The following is a 19,680-nucleotide window of genomic DNA, read 5'->3' as shown; positions in this document are numbered from 1 at the left end:
CTCTGCCCTGAATGGTAGATCCTTGGGGAGTATTGAACAAAGGGACCTTCATGTACAAGTCCAAAAATCCCTGAATGTGGCAGCACAGGTAGATAGGAAGGTGAAGAAGCCATACAGGATATTTGCCTTCATTAGCAGGGAGTATAAATAGCAGGAGGTCTTAGTACAACTTTATAAAACATTGGTAAATTGGTTTATTATTGTGTTTTGCATGCCATCCATATACATCATTTCGTCACGTCAGTGGCATTGACGTAGTGCAAAGGAAAACAATAACAGAATGCAGAATAAAGTGTTACAGTTACATAGAAAGTGCAGTGCAGGTAGGCAACAAGATGTAAGGTCATAACGAGGTAGATTGTGAGGTCAAGAGTCCATCGTATCATACTAGGGAACTGTTCAACAGTCTTATAACAGCAGGATAGAAGCTGTCCTTGAGTCTGGTGGTATGTCCTTTCAGGCTTCTGTATCTTCTGTCTGATGAGAGGGGGGAGAAGAGAGAATGTCCAGGGTGGGTGGGGTCTTTCATTATGCTGGCTCCTTTACTGAGGCAGCGAGAATGCAGACAGAATCCATGGAGGGGAGGCTGATATCCATGATGTGCTGAGCTGTGTCCACAACTTTGCAGTTTCTTGTGGTTAGGGGCAGAGCAGTTGCCGTACCAAGCTCTGATGCATCTGGATAGCATGCATTCGGTGGTGCATTGATAAAAATTCGTGAGGGTCAAAGGGGACATGCCAAATTTCTTTAGACTCCTGAGGAAGAAGAGGTGACCTTTTGTGGCTGTGGTGTCTACGTGGTTGGACCAAGAGAGGCTATTGGTGACGTTCACTCTTAGGAACTTGAAACTTTCAACCCTCTTGACCTCAGCACCATTGATGTAGACAGGTGCATGTACACCACCCCCTTTCTGAAATCAATGACCAGCTCTTTTGTTTTGCTGACATTGAGGGAAAGGTTGTTGTCATGACACCATGTCACTAAGCTCTCTATCTCCTTCCTGTACTCCAACTCATTGTTATTTGAGATATGGCCCACTACGGTGGTATCATCTGCAAACTTGTAGATGGAGTTAGAGCAGAATCTGGCCACGCAGTCATGAGTGTATAGGGAGTAGAGCAGGGGGCTGAGAACACAGCCTTGTGGGGCACCAGTGTTGATAATAATTGTGGCAGAGGTGTTGCTGCCTATCCTCACTGATTGTGGTCCGTTGGTCAAGGATCCAGTTGCAGAGGGAGGTGTTGAGTCCCAGATCTAGGAGTTTGGAGATGAGTTTGCTTGAAATTATAGTTTTGAAGTCATAGTAATGATTTAGAGAGGAACTGTTTGAAACTATGTTCTAGAAAGAAACGGAGAGCCCATAGCCCTTTGTGTTCCTGCATCTCTCCCTCCAGCAGCTGCCACCAACCTTCACCGTCCCCTCCCCCACCTCGCTCCATCTGCCTCTCAGTTTTTCTCTCTCTCTTTGTCTACCTCCATCTATCATCCACCTGCTTCTGTCTCCCAACTCCACCCCCTCTCCCCTCCATTACCTGGTACAACCTGTCCATCGTGTTTCCTCCCTCTTCAGTCCACCAATCACTTTGACCTCCTGTTTCATCACTCCCTCTCTCCCCTTTATACTGGCTGTCTCGCCTCTCTACTCTCAGTCCTGATACAGGATTTAGGTTCTCAACACTGACAATTCCTTCCACCCGCCACTCCACCCCACCCCACCCCACAAATGCTGCTCACTGTGCTGAGTTCCTCCAGAAGATTGTTCTAGCATCTGCAGTCTCTTGTGTCTCCCTTGGCTCTTGCCTTTCACCCACCAACCTCCACATCCAGCACATCATTGTTTGTCTTTTCCACTAACTGCAATGCGATGCCACCACCAGCCACATCTTCCCCTCCCCATCCCTTTCTGCTTTCCACAGAGACCACTCTCCGTGACTCTCTGGTTCGTTCATCCCTCCCCACCCATCCCTCCGACTCCCCAGACACTTTCCCACAGCTAGAGGAGGTGCAACACCTGTCCCTCCACCTCCTTCCTCACCACCACCTCACCACTCACAGTTCTTCCAGGTGAGGCAGATGTTCATTTGCACCACCTCCAGCCTTGTCTACATTGGGATTTTATGGTGTTGTACAAGAATTTGGTGAGGTTGCATTTGGAATATTGTCTTCAGTTTTGGCCACCCTGCTAAAGGAAAGATGCCATTAAGTCATAGAGCACAGAAACAGGTCCTTCGGCCGAACTAGTCCATGCTGACCAAGATGCCCCATCCAAGCTAGTCACATTTGCCAGCATTTAGCCCATCACCTTCTAAACCTTTCCAATCCATGTACTTGCCCAACTGTCTTTTTAAAAGTTGTTATTGTAGCTACTTCAATCACTTCCTCTGGCAGCTGATTCTACATAGATACCAGCCTTTGTATGTGGGAAAAAAATAGGAACTTACCTTGTACATTCTTTGTTCCTATTAAATCTTTTCCTTCTCACCTTAAACCTAGGCTCTCTAGTTCTTTATTTCCCTGAGTGCATTCACCCTATCTATGCCCCTCATGATTTTATGCACCTCTATAAGATCACCCCTCAGTCTCCTACACTCTAAGGAATAAAGTCCTAGCCTGTCCAACCTCTACCTATAACTCAGTCCCTCAGCTCCTGGCAGCATCCTTGTGAATCTTTTCTGCACTCTTTCCAGTTTCGTATCATCTTTCCTATAACAAGGTGACCAAAACTAAACACAGTACTCCAAGTGCAGCCTCACCAGTGTCCTGTACAACTGCACCATTACCTCCCGACTTTTATACTCAATGCCCTGACCTCTGAAGGCCAGCGTGCCAAAAGCCTTCTTCACCACCTTGTCTACCCGTGACTCCACTTTCAGGGAACTGTGTACTTGTACTCCAAGGTCCCTCTGTTCTGCAACACTCCCCAGGGCCCTGCTGTTCACTGTGAAAGCCCTACCTGGACTTGACTTTCCAAAATGCAACACCTCGCACTTATCCGAATTAAACTCCATTTGCCATTCCTCAGCCCATTTATTCAGCTGATCAAGATCCCCCTGTAATTTTTGTTAACCTTCATTGTCCACTATACCACCTATTTTAGTGTCATCTGCTAACTTACTAACCATGCCTTGTACATTCTTTTCCAAATCGTTGATTTAGATGACAAATAACAATGTGCCCAGCACCGACCCATGAGGCACACCACTAGTTACGGGCCTCCAGTCTGAGAGACAACCTTCCACCATCACCCTCTGCTTTCTGCCATCAAGACAATTGTGTATCCAATTAGCTAGCTCGTCCTGGATTCCATGTGATCCAACCTTCCACAGCAGCCTACCATGTGGAACCTTATCAAAGGCCTTACCGAATAAACCATGTCTACTGCCCTGCCCTCATCAACTTTCTTGGTCATATCATCCAAAATTCAATTGAGTTTGTAAGACATGATCTCCCATACACAAAGCCATGCTGACTACCATTAATTAACTCCTGTCTTTCCAAATGTATGTATATCTTATCCCTCAGAATCTTCTCCAGTAACATACCTACCACAGATGTTAGACTTACTGGTCCATAATTCCCAGGTTTTTTATTTCTGCCCTTCTTTAATAAAGGCACAACATTCGCTACCCTCCAGTCTACCAGCACCTCACCCGTGGCTAATGATGATACAACTATCTAAGCCAGGGCTCCGCAATTTCTCCTCTAGCCTCTGACAGTGTTCTTGGATATACCTGGTCAGGCCCTGGAGATTTGTCTACCTTCATACCTTTTAAGACATCCAGCACCTCCTCTACTGTAATGCAGACTTTCCCCAAGACCTCCCCATTTACTTTTCCTAGTTCCAAAGTCTTCATGTCTTTCTCCACGGTAAAAACAGAGGAGAAATATACATTAAGGACCTTTCCCATCTCCCGTGGCTCCACACAAAAGGTGTCCCCTTTGGTCTTTGAGAGGCCCTATTCTCTATCTCTTTTATCCTTAATATACAATTTCTTTGGATTTTCATTAACCTTCTCTGCCAAAGTTATCTCATGCCCCCTTTTTGCCCTCCTGATTTCCTTCTTGAGTACATTCCTGCATCCCTTGTACTCCTCCGGGGATTTGCTTGATCTTTAAGCTGAAAAGCACGCAGAGGAGATTTACAAGGATGTTGCTGGGACTTGAGGGACTGAGTTATGGAGAGGGGTTGAGCAGGTTGGGACTTTTTTCATTGGAGTGTAGGAGAATGAGCTGTGATCTTATAGAGATGTATAAAGTTATGAGGGGCATAGGTAAGCTGAATGCACACTGTCTTTTTCCCGGATTGGGAAATCAAGAACTAGAGGGTATGGGTTTACGGTGAGAGGGGAGAAATTTCATAGGAACCTGAGGGACAACTTTTTCACCCAGTTTATGGAATGAGCTGCCAGAGGAAGTGGTTGAGATGGTAGATGAACAATATTTAAAAGGTACTCGGATAGGAAAGATTTAGAGGGATATGGGCCAAACATGGACAAATGGGACTAGCTTGGATGGCAATCTTGGTTGGTATGGATCAGTTGGACCAAAGGGCCTGTTTCCATGCTGTACGACTCTATTGACTTTACTGTATTCTGTGCTACTGAAGTTGCCTCTACATCAGCGAGATGAAACGCAGACTGGGTGACCGTTTTGCAGGGTACCTGTGCTCTGTCCACAATGGCCATCTTGAGGTGCCAGTTGCATGTCATTTCAATTCCACTTCCCATACTATCCTGTCTGTCCTCAGCCTTCTCCACTGCCAGGGTGAGGCCAAGTGCAAGCTAGAGAAAAAGCACCTCACATTCCTCCTGAATAGTCTCCAATCCAATGGCATGAACACTGAATTCTTCAATTTCAGGTAACCTGCTCCCTCTGTCCCTTTCTCCTTCTGATCCACCCAAGGCCTCTCACACACCCACTTCTTTGCAACGACCCTGCTCTCCCCTATTCCTGTTAGCTCATTTCTTTCCCCTCCCACAATTGATTCATCTGCCCATCACCCAGACACTCCCCACTTGGTTCCCTCTCCCCTACTGTTCCCATCTGCCCTCAATCCCTTCCTCCTCTGGGTCCACTCATCACCCTCTGTCATCAGATTCCATCATCTGCAGCCCTTTGTTGGCTCCACCTATCACCTCCCAGCCTCTGTCTCTATCTCCATCCCCCCTCCATCTGCCTATCAACCCTTCCTCACCTGGATGCACCCATTGCCTGCCAGCCTCTGCCTCACCCCTCCCCCTCACCTCTTTATACTAGCTACCTCCCCTTCACACTCTCAGTCCTGGTGCAGGTCTCAACCAGAAACATCAACTATCCTTTTGCCTCCACAGATACTGCCTGACTCTGAGTTCCTCCAGCAGCTTGTTTTGTCACAATAATTTCACACCATCTATCCCTGCCTTGCCAAGTGTCATTTAATCCTGTTCCTTAGAATTTTTTCCATTAATTTCCCTCCCACCATTGTTGGACTCTCAGGCCTCACAGCTTTTCCCTGCTACCCTTTTTGAATAAGGTTATCATATTTGTTGTGTTCTGATCATCTAGCACCTCACCTATATCTCCATCAGCAGCTCGAGCAATCTCCTCCCTTGCCTCACATCTCATCCTGGGATACATCTTATCAGGCCCTGGGGATTTATCCATCTTTATGCCCATTAAAACAGCTAATAATGCCTCCATTTTAAATGTTAATGTGAATTTCACAGATTTCTCTTTTTGCTCCTGTTTCTAAAGCTTATGTGGAGCATTGTGCTAACAGCACAGGAGGCCACTGACAGATGTGTCAGAGTGAAAGTGAGTTTCAGAATTAGTGTCAAGCAATGGGGGCTAACACAGGCTCAACGAGTTTCCCTCCAGCAAGACACTCATTCACCTGGCTGAACATGTCCTCACATCGATTTTTTCCTTCAACTCCGCTCACCTTCTCCAGATGAAAGGTAAACCACTGAGATCTCATAAGGGCCCACGCTACACCTACCTTTTTGTGGGAATGGTGGATTAGTCTTTTTTTCAGTCCTATTCGGGTGCCCTCCCTCAACTCTTCCTCATATTGATGACTGCATTACTACAGCTTCCTACACTCATATTGAATTATAAACTTTAATTACTATTCCTGCCAATTTCCCCCTGCTCTCACTTTCTTTGATTCTTTCCCTCCTAAATCTCTGTTTCCATCTCAGGATTAACCTAGTGACAAACATCCAGGTCTACACACTCCACAGATTGCTTGACGATACTGTACTTCCCACCCCCTATTCCATTCTCCAGATTTTTCCATCTCTACCACATTTGGTATAGAGACATACAGCACAGAAACAGGCCCTTCGGCTCAACTGGTCCATGCTAACCAAGATGCTCATCATAGCTAGTCCCATTTGCCCACACATCCCTCTAAACCTTTCCTATCCAGATACTGTCCCAGTGTCTTTTACGTGTTAATTTAACCTGCCTCAACCAACTCCTCTGGCAGCTTGTTCCATATATGGACCACCCTCTGGGTGAAAAAGTTGCACCTCAGATTACAATTAAATCTCTCCCCTCTCACCTATGGCCTCTAGTTCTTGATTCCCCAACCCTGGGAAAAAGACTATGTACATTCACCCTATGTGTACCCCTCATGATTTTATACACCTCTATAAGATCACCCCTCATTTTCCCACGCTGCAATGAAAGAAGTCACAACCTGCTCAACCTCTCACCATAACTCAGTCCCTCGAGTCCTGGCAGCATCCTCGTAAATCTCCTCTGCACTCTTTGCAGCTTAATGGCATCTTTCCTACAGTAGGGTGACCAAAACTGAACCCAATATTCCAAATGTGGCCTCACCAACATCTTGTACAACTGCAACATAACATCCCAACTTCTCTACTCAATGCCCTGACTGATGAAGGCCAGCATGGCAAAAGCCTTCTTACCATCCTGTCTACGAACCATGTATTTGTACTGCTCGGTCCACTGTTCTACAAATTTTCCATGAGAGGGGAATGATTTAAAGATCTCAGGAGCAAGTTTTTCCACAGAGGGTGATGGGTATTGGAATAAGCTGCCAGAGGAAGTGGTAGAGGTGGGAACAATTACGATGTTTAAAAAATATTTAGACAGATACATGGGTAGGAAAGATTTAGAGGGATTTGAGCCAAATGCAAGCAACTGGGACCAGCTTAGATAGGCACCTTGGTTTGGATGGATGAATTGGGCCAAAGGTCCTTTTTCTGTGCGCTATAATTTGAAGTTTCTCTTTACATGTCGAGTTGTAGGTGCCTGGAATGTGCTGCCGGGGAGGTGGTGGAGGCAGATACGTCTTTTTCAGTACCCTGTGTTGCCACGTTCAGGGAACTGTGTACTTGTATCCCTAGGTCCCTCTGTTTCACAACACCCTCCAGTGCTTCCCAAAATCCATCACTTCATATTTTGCCTGGGTTAAATTCCATCCTGCTATCTCCTTGGCCCACTTTCCAAATTGATCGAGTTCCTAGACAACCTTCTTCACTATCCACCAATTTTGGTGCCATCTGCAAACTTACGAACCATGCTACCTACATTCTCATACAAATCGTTAATATAAATGACAAACAGGGGACCCAACACAGATCCCTGCGGCACACCACCAGTGACAGGCCTCCAATCTGAAAGAACAGCTCTCCACTTCCACCATCTGACTCCTACCACCAAGCCAATTGGCTAGCTCACCCTGGATTCCATGTGATCTAACTTTCTGGACGAGCCTATCATGTGGGGTGTTTAGCCTTGCTAAAGTTGATGTAGAAATCATCAATCACCCTGCCCTTGTCAATCCTCTTGATCATGTCTTCAAAAAAATCGATCACATTTATGAGACACAATTTCCCATGCACAAAGCTATGCTGACTCTCCCTAATCAGTCCTTGCCTTTTCAAATGTAGATAGATCCTGTCATTCAGAATCCTCTACAATAATGTTAGGCTCACTGGCCTGTAGTTCTTTGGCTTGTCTTTGCAGCCCTTCTTAAACATTAGCCACCCTACAGACTTCTAGTACCTCAGCTGCGGCTAACGGTGGTGTAAAGATCTCTGCCAGAGCCCCAGCAATTTATTCCCTGGCTTCCCACAATATCCAAGGATATACAGTAGTCAGGCCCCAAAGATTTATCCACCTACATATGCTTTAAGACCACCAGCACCTCTTTTGCAATGTGGACATGTTCCAAGACATCTTCATACAAATTAGTAGTTGTCACAAGTAACATCAAAGGTCTTGTAATTATCTTATGCCTTTCAAGTCCTCATACCTTTGAAAACTGCATTGTTATAGAGAGTGATCTTGGGATGCAAGTCCTTAGCTCCCTGAAAGTGGCAACACGAATGAATTAGCCAATAAAGAAGGCATGCCTGCCTTCATTGGTCAGAACGTTGACTAAAAAAGTTGGCCAGTCACATTGGAGCTTTGGCTAGGCTACATTTGAAGTATTGTTTGAAGGTCTGGTCACCGCCCTATAGGAAGGATATTGAGGTTTTTCCATCTTAACTGGAGGGAACCAGTATCCTGGCCAGAGGGTTCGCTAGTGCAGCTCAGGAGGGTTTAAACTAGTTTGGCAGGGGGATGGGAACCAGAGCACCAGGTCAGAAAGTGGAGGGATTGAGAGAAAGGTAGATGTCATGACCAGTAAGTCCATAAGGAAGAACGGGCAGGAGCAAGGTAATAGAAATGATGGGATGGATGGGTTGAAGTGTGTGCTTGTTAATGCTAGGAGTGTTATGGGTAAGGGTGATAAACTTAGAGCATGGATCAGTACATGGAACTATGGTGTTGTGGCCATAACGAGACTTGGTTGAGAGAGGGACAGGACTGGATGCTTAATGTTCCAGGGTTTTGATGTTTTAGAAAAGATAGGGAGGTAAGAAGGGTTGGGGGGGGGGGGGGAAGTTAATCAGGGACAATATCATAGCTGCACTCAGAGGGGACATAATGGAGGGCTCATCCACTTAGTCTGTATGGGTAGAACTCAAAAATAACAAGGGTGCAATCACTCTGATGGGATTATACTGCACCCCCTCCACCCCCCCAATAGCCAGGACATTGAGGAACAGATATGAGGGCAGATAATGAAAAGGTGTAAAAACAACAGGGTTGTTGTAGTGGGTGACTTCAACTTCCTTAATATAGACTGGGACCTCCTTAGTGCAAGAAGTTTAGATGGGGCAGAATTTGTTTGGTGCATTCAGAAGGGTTTCTTAAATCAATATGTAGATAGTCCAATAAGAAAGGCCGTATTGGACCTGGTGTTGGGTAATGAGCCTGGCCAGGTGACTGACCTTTCAGTGGGAGAACAGTTAGGGAACAGTGACCACAACTCAAGTTTTAAGATAGCTATAGGTAAGGATAAGTATGGGTCTTGTATGGAGAGTATTAAATTGATGGGTGTTTAAAGACCAACTCTTTTAAGAGTACAGGACAGATATGTTCCAGTAAGAAGAAAGGTCAAGGATGGCAAGGTAAGGGAACCTTGGATGTTGCGAGAGGTGGTGAAACGTATGTAACATTTAAGAAGCTAAAATCAAACAGAACCCTTGCGGATTATAAAGAAGCCAGAAAAGAACTCAGGAAGGGAATTAAGAAAGCCAGGAAGGGCCGTGAAAAATCCTTGGCAAGTAGGATCAAAGAGAATCCCAAGGCATTCTATACATACATCAAGAGCAGGAGGAATAACTAGAGAGTGGGTAGGACCACTCAAGGATAAAGGAGGGAACATATGCTTAGAGGTAGAGGATGTGGGTGAGATCCTAAATGAGTACTTTGCATCAGTACTTACCAAGGAGAAGGACGTGGAGGACAGTGACATCGTGTGGAACGTGCTAATATGCTGGGGCATTTCGAGATTTAGGAGGTAGTGTTGAGTCTCTTAGAAAACATTAAGGTGGATAAGTCCCCAGGGCCTGATGGGATATACCCCAGGTTATTGGGAGAGGCAAGAGATGAGATTGCTGGGGCCTTGACCATTATCTTCAAGTCCTCTCTAGCCACAGGGGAGGTCCTGGAGGACTAGCGAGTAGCTAATATTGTTCCATTATTCAAGAAGGAAAATATGGATAATCCTGGAAACTATAGACTGGTGAGTCTCACGTCAGTGGTAGGGAAGTTACTGGAGAGAATTCTTAGCGATAGGATTTATGAGCAATTAGAAAACCGTGGCATAATTAGAGTCAACATGGCTTTGTGAGGGGCAAGTCGTGTCTTACTAACTTGATTGAGTTTTACGAGGTGGTGACGATGGGTGATTGATGAAGGTAGAGCTGTGGATGTTGTCTACGTATATTTTGGTAAGGTCCCTCATGGGAGGCTCATCCAGAAGATTAAGATGCATGGGATCCACAATGAATTGGCTGTTTGGATTCAGAATTGGCTTGCCCATAGAAGACAGAGGGTAGTGGCCAATGAGACTTATTCTGGCTAGAGGTCTGTGACTAGTGGTATTCCATGGAGATCTGTACTGGGACCTCTGCTGTTTGTGATATATATATAGATACGAAGATTGGTGGTGTTGTGGATAGCACAGAAAACGGGCAAAGGATACAGCGGGATACAGATCAGTTGCAGATATCGGCAGCTAGAGTTTAACCTGGCCAAATGTGAAATGTTGTACTTTGGAAGATCAAATGTAAAGGGACAGTACACTGTTAATGGCAAGACCCTTAACAGTGTTGATGAGCAGAGGGATCTTGGGGTCCAAGTTCATAGCTCCCTGAAAGTGGATACACAGTGGTAAAGAGGGCATATGGCATGCTTGCCTTTATTAGTTGAGGAATTGAGTTCGAGTCGGGGGGTTATGTTGGAGCTTTATAAAGTTAGGCCGCATCTGGAGTATTGCATTCAGTTCTGGTCACCCCATTATAGTAAGGATGTGGAGGCTTTGGAGAAGGTACAGAAGTGGTTTACCAGGATGCTGCCTGGATTAGAGGGCATTTGCTATATGGACAGGTTGGACAAACTAAGGTTGTTTGGAGCAGCAGAGGCTGAGGGGAGATCTGATAGAGGTTTATGAGATTATGAGGGGCATTGATAGATAGCTAGTATCTTTTTCCCAGGGTTGAAATGTCTAATTCCAGAAGGCATGCATTTAAGGTGAGAGTGGGTAAGTTCAAAGGAGATGTGTGAAGCAAGTTTTTTTTTACACAGAGAGTGGTGGGTGCCTAGAATGTGTTGCCTGGGGTGGTGGTGGAGGCAAATAAGATTGAGGCATTCAAGAGGCTCTTAGATTGGCACATGAATATGAAATAAATGGAAAGATATGGACATTGTGTAGGCAGAAAGGATTCATTTAGCTGGGCATTTAATAACTAATTTAATTAGTTTGGCACAACATTGTGGGCTGAAGGACCTGTTCCTGTGCTGTATTGTTCTATGTTTTGGAGAGGGTGCTGAAGAATGTTCACTGGATTGGAATGTATTAGTCGTAAGGAGAAGTGGGACAAACTTGGATTGCTTTCTCTGGTGTGGCAGAGGTTGAGAGCAACCTGATCGAAGTTTATAAAATTATGAGAGGCATGGATAGGGTAGACAGTGAGAGTCTTTCTTCCAAGGTGGAAATGTACAATAATAGAGAACATAGGTTTAAGTGAGAGGGGGAGGAAATTTTTTTCTCCACACAGATAGTGGCAGGTGCCTGGAACACACTGCCAGGGGAGGTGGTAGGAGCAAATACAATAGCAATAGTTAAGTAATTTAGGCAGACACATGAACAAGTAGGGAATGGAGGGAAAAAAAACAATGTGCAGGCAGATGGGATTAGTTTAGACTGGCATCATGGTTGGCACAGACATGCTGGGCTGAAGGGGCTGTTCCTGTGCCCTACTCCCCAGCTCTTCCAAAAAATGCTGTACATGCACCCTAGAGGGCAGCAATTGAAAGGCAGACCAGCTGTTCAGGAATACTTTTTCAAACAACAGGATTGCCTCATTGATTACAGACATATGTCAAATTATCCATGGTCAACTTAAGTCTGTTGTAAATTCACAGTGAATGGGCAAAAAAGTGTCCACTTCAGTTCCAAGATCAAAAGCAACCTTAGCAGCATTGGCAACTTCCCATTGGAACCTAGATTTTCCTTTAGATTAATTTCAGTATTAACATTGTTATTTAAAACACAATATATTTAAATGATGCATTCATTTTGGTGAAATCTAAGCAAATTGTTTAATTTTGAAAATAATACCCTTGCAAAGATTTTACAAATTTAATAGTCTGTTAAAGGTAACACACAAATTGTAGATTTGGAACAAGATTTATTTTATACTTGTACATTTACAGTGTTTAAACAAAGGAACAAAGTTTGTAGTTTGTGTGTGTATGTGTTCATGTGTTGTGTGCACGTGTACATTTAAGTGAATGTTCTGTTGTGCCGTCATTTCACACATTCATACAGTTAACTGTCAAGTCCGTCTGCTGTCAAAAGCATTTTGGGTGGTCATGTATCCTCCCAAAATCAATTAGTGGGAAAAAGAGAACCAGTTTTATTTAAGTTTTGAAGAGTATTAATTTGGACATGGACATTAAATTTGCAAACATCTGTAGAAGACGAAGTTTAAAAAAAAATCTTGTCATAATATGTATGAAAATAAATAAAAATACTTCTTTTGGTTATGCATTTTTAAGCCTAAATTTGTAAAATTTTAAATCTCCTACATCTGTTTGCAAAATAGCAAATAAAAAATTCTGGCCATGGGCGTACAGAGTTGGATTTTCTGGTAGGTGGTTAATTCTCAACTATATTCCAAACCTGTTGAATCAATGGACAAGTACAGCAATACTTCCCAATGTTCATCTGACCTAAGTAATATCTTTGTGGCAGTTAAGAAATAAAGAGCAGCATGTTTCCACATATCCATAAAAAAGTGTACATTCAAGTAAACTAAAATTGTTCAAGACAAAAACACAAATCTTCCTGGACTCGTGGTCAGATTGGCACTTGTGTGAATAAAGAACAGGAGTGCATTAAAATTTAGATTTCTTTTTTGTTCTGCAGAGAGTCTCTGTTGCTACGACTTTGCAAAGGAGGGCCACAAGTGCAAAAAACGTCTGTAAAATAAATGTCAGTTAAGTTTAAAATACAGAAGTTATCTTAGTTATAGCAGCTGAACTTTTGCACTTGAAAATAAGGGCAATGCTTGCCCTACAGTAGTATTCTCAGCAACAGTATTTCAAATTGTAACAGCTCCAATTAATACAAATTGAAAATTTCTCCCTGCTAAATTGCACATTTAAGCTTTATACATCAAAATATCTGTAGAAAAACTGTACAAAAACCCGCTAGACAACAGATACTTTACAACATTTAGACACATTGAAGGCAGGAATCCTGGTCGGAAGGCCTCAAGCAAAAGTTTGCATAGTTGGGAAATGGAAGTTCTTGAATTTTTAATTACAATATTGCAGTAACATGAAATGCTATTAGTATTTGTTTTTTAAAATTGTATGAAATTTGCATACAGTATCCTTGAGGATAATTATTTGCTGTTCTGGTCACTGTTGGAAAAATTCAAAAAATATATTGGTTAGTGAAGGGTTCATAACCAATTTATGCCACTCATAAACAACATGGGCATAGGGATACAGCAAAATATGAAATAGACTCAGGCTGTCTTCAATTACACTCGTCTAATGCAGTCAGCATTCTCACATCAAAATATCAATTTTATTGCCAGCGTTAAGGACATTCTAGCAAATGTAATGTTTCTGTTTTTATTAAATAATCTACCAGTGAAACCTAAGCCTAAAGTGCAGTATTGATAAAAGCAATTCAATCTCTTCATTGATATTTAAGCTCCAAATACTTTTTACTTTATAAAATTTAAGCAGCTGGGATCGCTTTGTGTGAGGAAATTATTACTATGCCATCTTGCAGCCACTTCATATGAATCCAGATTAAACTTCATATTGGTGACAGGATTTAAGATAGTTACTGTTACAAAATTAGTGTAAAGCAATTTTTTGAAAGTGAAATGCAGTTCTCATCAACTGCCCACCAAATTTTCCATCAACAACTCCACAAAAGTCAGACCAATTTCCAACACAGTGTACTCTACTCTTATAAAGACGGGTCTATAATGAAATAAAAAGGGACATTCATTTTTTTTATCAGTTTACAAGGACCAAAATGTTTAAACCCTCACACTGGAAAGCTTTTCTACAATTAACATTGTGTTTTCTGTGGTTCCAATAGTGCAATGCATTTCAGTTGCCTAATATTACCAATTCATGCAGAAATGCTGAAACAATCCTCAAGGATACTTTAAAAAAACTCCCAACTCTTCATATTAGTTTTCCACTTTCCATGTTTTCCTTTGCTCTTTCACAATGGCCACTAACCAAGAATCAACAAAGTTTCATTCTAGATGAAGATTTCAAATGTAGTTTCAATGATTCTAGCCAATTGCAGAGAAAAAACACAATCCTCCCCAAAATGAAATAGTGGCTCCAATCAAAGGAAAATATGCAAAGATGCCAGGTCCCGAAGGGCAAACAAGCATAATATTTACCAACTCAGCAAATCTTTTGAGATGTGCAATGAGGATTATTTTTTAAATACTATTAAAACACAGTACATGCAAACCAGTTAATTTTGAAGACTAATTTTTCTGTAGCATAATCATTGTCCTACTGCAAAATTTTTGAAAATCTGGTTCTGAGTCCATTCCTATTATGTTGAATACATACACACCAGAAAGATTGAAAAGGTCTGGTCAGAAGCAATGGAAAGTGGATTCAAACTTACCATCACAACACGTATTTTCAGTCAGTCAGTGTCACACTCGTCTGTTAGTGACATGTAGAAGTAGAACCATGCTGAATTAGACCAAGCCATCATAAAGGCTGTGTGTCCAGCTAGTATGACCTTTATGGCAGGGTAAGAACACTGCACACTTTTCACTACATATTCAGTATGCTGATCCTTTGGAGCTGATCTTCCAGAAATCCAAACAAAACTAAAATTATCAATTTAAGAACCACAAAGACATTATAGTTTGTAATCTCTGAAATGAATAATACCACTCAGCCTGACATATAACAACCAGTTACACTCAAGCAAGATCCTAATTCAAAGTGGTTCCACTTCATACATCTCTAATATCTGTGTGATCTGTCTGCATAACACAGCAAAGCTGATCACGATGGCAGAGGTAGAGAAAAATGGCTTCACTATTTAACATTTAACAAACTGATAATTAAGATTCACATTTTATACAATGTAGTCTTCCAGCACATAAGAAAGCCCCACCTTTCATAATAACCTGTCTACCTGAATTATGGAAGCCATTTCCTCTAAAACTGGAGGCGTTAAATTGTATTGAACTGTATGCTGGTATGTAGGTGTGCAAATAATATCAAATTTGTTAAAATATCGATAACTATTCCCTTGCCAAAGCACAAGGTTATCAGGTAATTTTTTTAATTCAAAAAATGACCTTGCAGAAAATTTGTTTCCTTTCTCATAAAGTTGATGTGGATTTTATACTTGCTTCAAGTTTTTTTTTCTGTTTTTCCTCATCATATCCCTGGCAATTAAATTTCCTCTTCCCAGTGCATTTTACATTTTAAAAGCTCAATCAATGACAGCGTATGACTCTGTAGCACTTTACTCAGACTCCAATACAGCTTGGATATATGCCTCTTTAAAAATTAGAATGAACATCTCCACCATATGCCTACTTAAAAACTAATTTAATAGCAAATAGAATCTAAATCCAGTTGGGAGATGGTTTGATTTAACACACAGCTCATCTCCCAATGAGTTCTTTCAGGCAGTATATCCAGAGATAATTTTGCTGTGAGAGAAGTGCAAATAATAAAGTTTCTTCAACAAAAATGAATTTCCCAAAGCAAAAAATGATACAAAACTGTAATTACAAATATTGTAGGATGTCTTTTACAGGCTAATAATTTCATTAACATAGTAGTCTGACATAAACCTAGAACTTAGATATTCAAGAGGTAGCCCATGAGAAAATTGAAGCAAGTTTACAGATAGGAAATAGGTATCCAATTGTGGTTTAAAACTTGGCATCTAGGTGATCATGGCCTCAGTAGTTTTACACCAGATGCTTGGCAAGGGATATAATTTTAATGTAACATGTTAAATAATGGCTGACATTAACAGGACTGCATTGTTCAGCTTCCAGTTTACAGATCAAATACACTCAATTCCTAAAGAGATCAAATCTGTATATTTTTAAATATATTATCAACAGCTGTCCCTATGCAACACCTGGCAAGATCAGACACACCCATTTTCATAAACACAGCACACAGCTTATATTTTATCCCCAACTACATTGTCAGCTCACACCTGCTCTCCCAAACCATTACCAAAAATTATAATACCCTTCCTGTTCCAAAGAGGAAAGAAAATGTACAAATCAAATCTGAATGTTTAAATTAAGCCATAATCAAGCAAATCTGTTTTTTTTCAACACTTAAAATTACTCTACCAGTAGACAATACACGTTTAACCTAATCAAAATAGCAAAAATGCCAATTCTGAATGCTCACGTTTCCCCACATACACTGCTCTTAACTTTCCCGTCAGAATCTTGACTCCACCCTTAATTAATGTTAATTGCATCCAAGCAACTGATTATTTCATTAAAGCTGCAAGTTCACCAAATTGAGAATCAGCACAAGCCAGTACTTGCTCATTATATAATATGTACATATTCACTGAAATATTTTAGGCTCTCCTCACTGTCCCTTACCACCCATTCCCAGCAAACAAAATAAAAATCACAAGCAAAAATCCAAAGGACAATTTTTTCCAACACCTACACTTTTTTTTAAACCATCTAATTGTCCAAATGGCATGTTTACCCAAGTAAGGTAGCGATCAGTCATAAGCACTCTATAGAAACCTATATATTTTACAGTTATAACAATTGACTGCAAACCCAAAACTTTACTCCTTGAAGTTTGATGCTATTATTGAAAAGCATTCAATCCAGCAGAATTAAGATATATACTGGATTTTGACCAGCTTTATTTCTGGGAAAATTGGATTTTACAGATGCACGAGGTATGTTGCACACACTGAAAAAATCAAGTTCCAATGCAATTGGAATTAAACAAAAGGGAAGGTGCAACAGTTACCCCACAACTCCCTCCACTCAAATGAAGTAGAGGGTACAACATTTTGTACCAAATTCATTTTTCTCTTCAAACATTTTTTCCTGAAGGAATGAAAAAAAAATTACCTCTCAATTCAACTTAACATGTGATGGTGGTTGGGATGGGGGAGTGAGGAGGTGGTGGGGCAGAAGAGTAGGGTGCACATGGATGCTTGTATTTTGCTGAACACTTTACAACTGGAAACCCTCCATGGGCGCCTCCTGTTGCTGAAACAGAAATTGCTGTGCACTTTCATCCACTTGTGGAGCAATAGTACTGTCCTCCTCTTCCACACCAAAGTAATGCTCAATGAGATCAAATGCCTTCTGATAGATCTCCTGATTCTCATGGCTCTGCAAAAATTCTATTTTATCGAGACCTGGGATTAAAAAAATGACATTTATTACAGCCTTTTTGTAAACAACATTTTAATTTTAATCGGAAAAAAATCAATTGTTCAACCTCCTCCTACCATAGGCTTCTTCAATAAGGCTACAATAAGGATTGATCCCTGTTCCGTTCTGTTTCGCCTCCTGCTCTCCAAGTCTTAAGATATTCTCCAGCCCATTTAGAGCAACTTGAACTATTTTTGAGTCCATAACAGTCAGTAGATCACACAAAGGCTTAATGCAACCCACGTTTACAAGGTACCTTTAAAATCAGGAGGAAAACAAACAAAAAAATATAAGGACAGTTTCATAGAGTCAAAGAGCACTACAGCACAGATATAGGCCCTTCAGCCCATCTAGTCCATGCCTGGTTTTCTGCCTTGTCCCATTTATCTGCACCCAGACCATAGCCCTCCATATCTCTCTCATTCAGTTACCTACCCAAACTTCTCTTAAATGTTACAATTGAACCCGCATCCACCACTTCCTCTGGCAGCTCATTTCACACTTGCACCACCCTCTGAGTGAAGTAGTTCCCCCTCAGATTCCCCTTAGATATTTCACATTTCACCCTAAACCTATGATCTCTAGTTAAGAACATAGAACACTACAACACAGTACAGGCCCTTCAGCCCACAATGTTGTGCCGACATTTTATCCTGCTCTAAGATCTATCTAACCCTTCCCTCCCACATAGCCCTCCATTTCTCTATCATTCATGTGTCTATCTAAGAATCTCTTAAATGTCCCGAATGTATCTGCCCCCACAACCTCTGCCAGCAGTGTGTTCCACACACACACCACTCTCTGTGTAAAATACTTACCCCTGACATCCCCCTTATACCTTCCTCCAATCACCATAAAATTATGTCCCCTCATGTTAGCCATTGTCACACTGGGAAAAAGTCTCTGACTGTCCACTCGATCTATGCCTCTTATCATCTTGTACCCCTCTATCAAATCATCTCTCATCCTCCTCCTCTCCAAAGAGAAAAGTCCTAGCTCGCTCAACCTATTCTCATAAGACGTGCTCTCCAATCCAGGCAACATCCTGGTAAATCTCCTCTGCACCCTCTCTAAAGCTTCCACATTCTTTCTATAATGAGGTGACCAGAACTGAACACAATACTCCAAGTGTGGTCTGACCAGAGTTCTATAGAGCTGCAACATCACCTTGTGGCTGATGAAGGTCAACACTCCATACGCTTTCTTTAACAACCCTATCAACCTGCGTGGCAACCTTGAGGGATCTATGGACGTGGGCCCCAAGATCCCTCTGTTCCTCCACACTGCTAAGAGTCCTGCCATTAAACTTGTATTCTGCCTTCGAATTTGATCTCCCAAAGTGTATCACTTCACACTTATCCGGGTTGAAACCCATCTGCCACTTCTCAGCCCAGCTTTGCATTCTATCAATATAATCTACAGCAACCTTCTACACTAGTCTTACCCAACCTAAGGAGAAAAAGCCTGCATGCGTTCACCCTATCTATACCCCTCATAATTTTGCATATCTATAAGATCTCCCCTTATTCTCCTGCGCTCCAGGGAATAAAGTCCTAACCTATTCAACCTATCCCTGTAACTCAGGTCCTCAAGTCCCGGCAACATCCGTGTAAATTTTCTCTGCACTCTTTCAAGCTTATTTATATCTTTCCTGTAGGTAGGTGACCAGAACTGCACACAATACTCTAAATTTGGCCTCACCAACATCTTATACAACTTCAACATAATATCCCAGCTCCTGTACTCAATGCCCTGATTTATTAATGCCAATGTGCCAAAAGATTTCTTTACAACCCTATCACCTGCGATGTCACTTTCAAGGAATTATGGATATGTATTCCCAGGTTCCTTTGTTCTACTGCACACCTCTGTGCCCTAACATACGCTGTGTAAGTCTTACCCTGGTTTGTCCTCTCAAAATGCATCACCTCACACTTGGCTGCATTAAGTTCCATCTGCGACTTTTCAGCCCATTTTCCCACTTGGTCCAAATCACTTTGCAAGCTTTGATAGCTTTCCTCGCTGTCCACTACGCCCTCGAACTTGGTATCATCCGCAAATTTGCTGATCCAGTTGACCACATTATCATCTAAATCATTAATACAGATGATAAACAACAACGGACCAAGCACCGACCCCTGCGGCACACCACTAG

General features: G+C 42.1%; 1 protein-coding gene across 1 annotated transcript in view; it reads right to left on the bottom strand.

Moving 5' to 3' along the window:
• Window positions 1-12,214: 12,214 nt before the first annotated feature.
• The window catches only part of LOC127581604 (importin subunit alpha-7-like), a 127,086-nt gene continuing 119,620 nt past the window's right edge, over window positions 12,215-19,680 (bottom strand). Inside the window, 2 exon segments of the mRNA XM_052036106.1 lie at window positions 12,215-17,509; window positions 17,603-17,781. Coding sequence (XP_051892066.1) covers window positions 17,322-17,509; window positions 17,603-17,781 — 367 coding nt within the window. The 3' untranslated portion in view covers window positions 12,215-17,321.

The sequence above is a fragment of the Pristis pectinata genome, chromosome 22 (genome assembly GCF_009764475.1).
Source record: "Pristis pectinata isolate sPriPec2 chromosome 22, sPriPec2.1.pri, whole genome shotgun sequence".
NCBI classification, from domain to species: Eukaryota; Metazoa; Chordata; class Chondrichthyes; order Rhinopristiformes; family Pristidae; genus Pristis; species Pristis pectinata.
The sequence above is the reverse complement of the archived record's forward strand: the minus strand, read 5'-3'. Positions and strand labels throughout refer to the sequence as shown.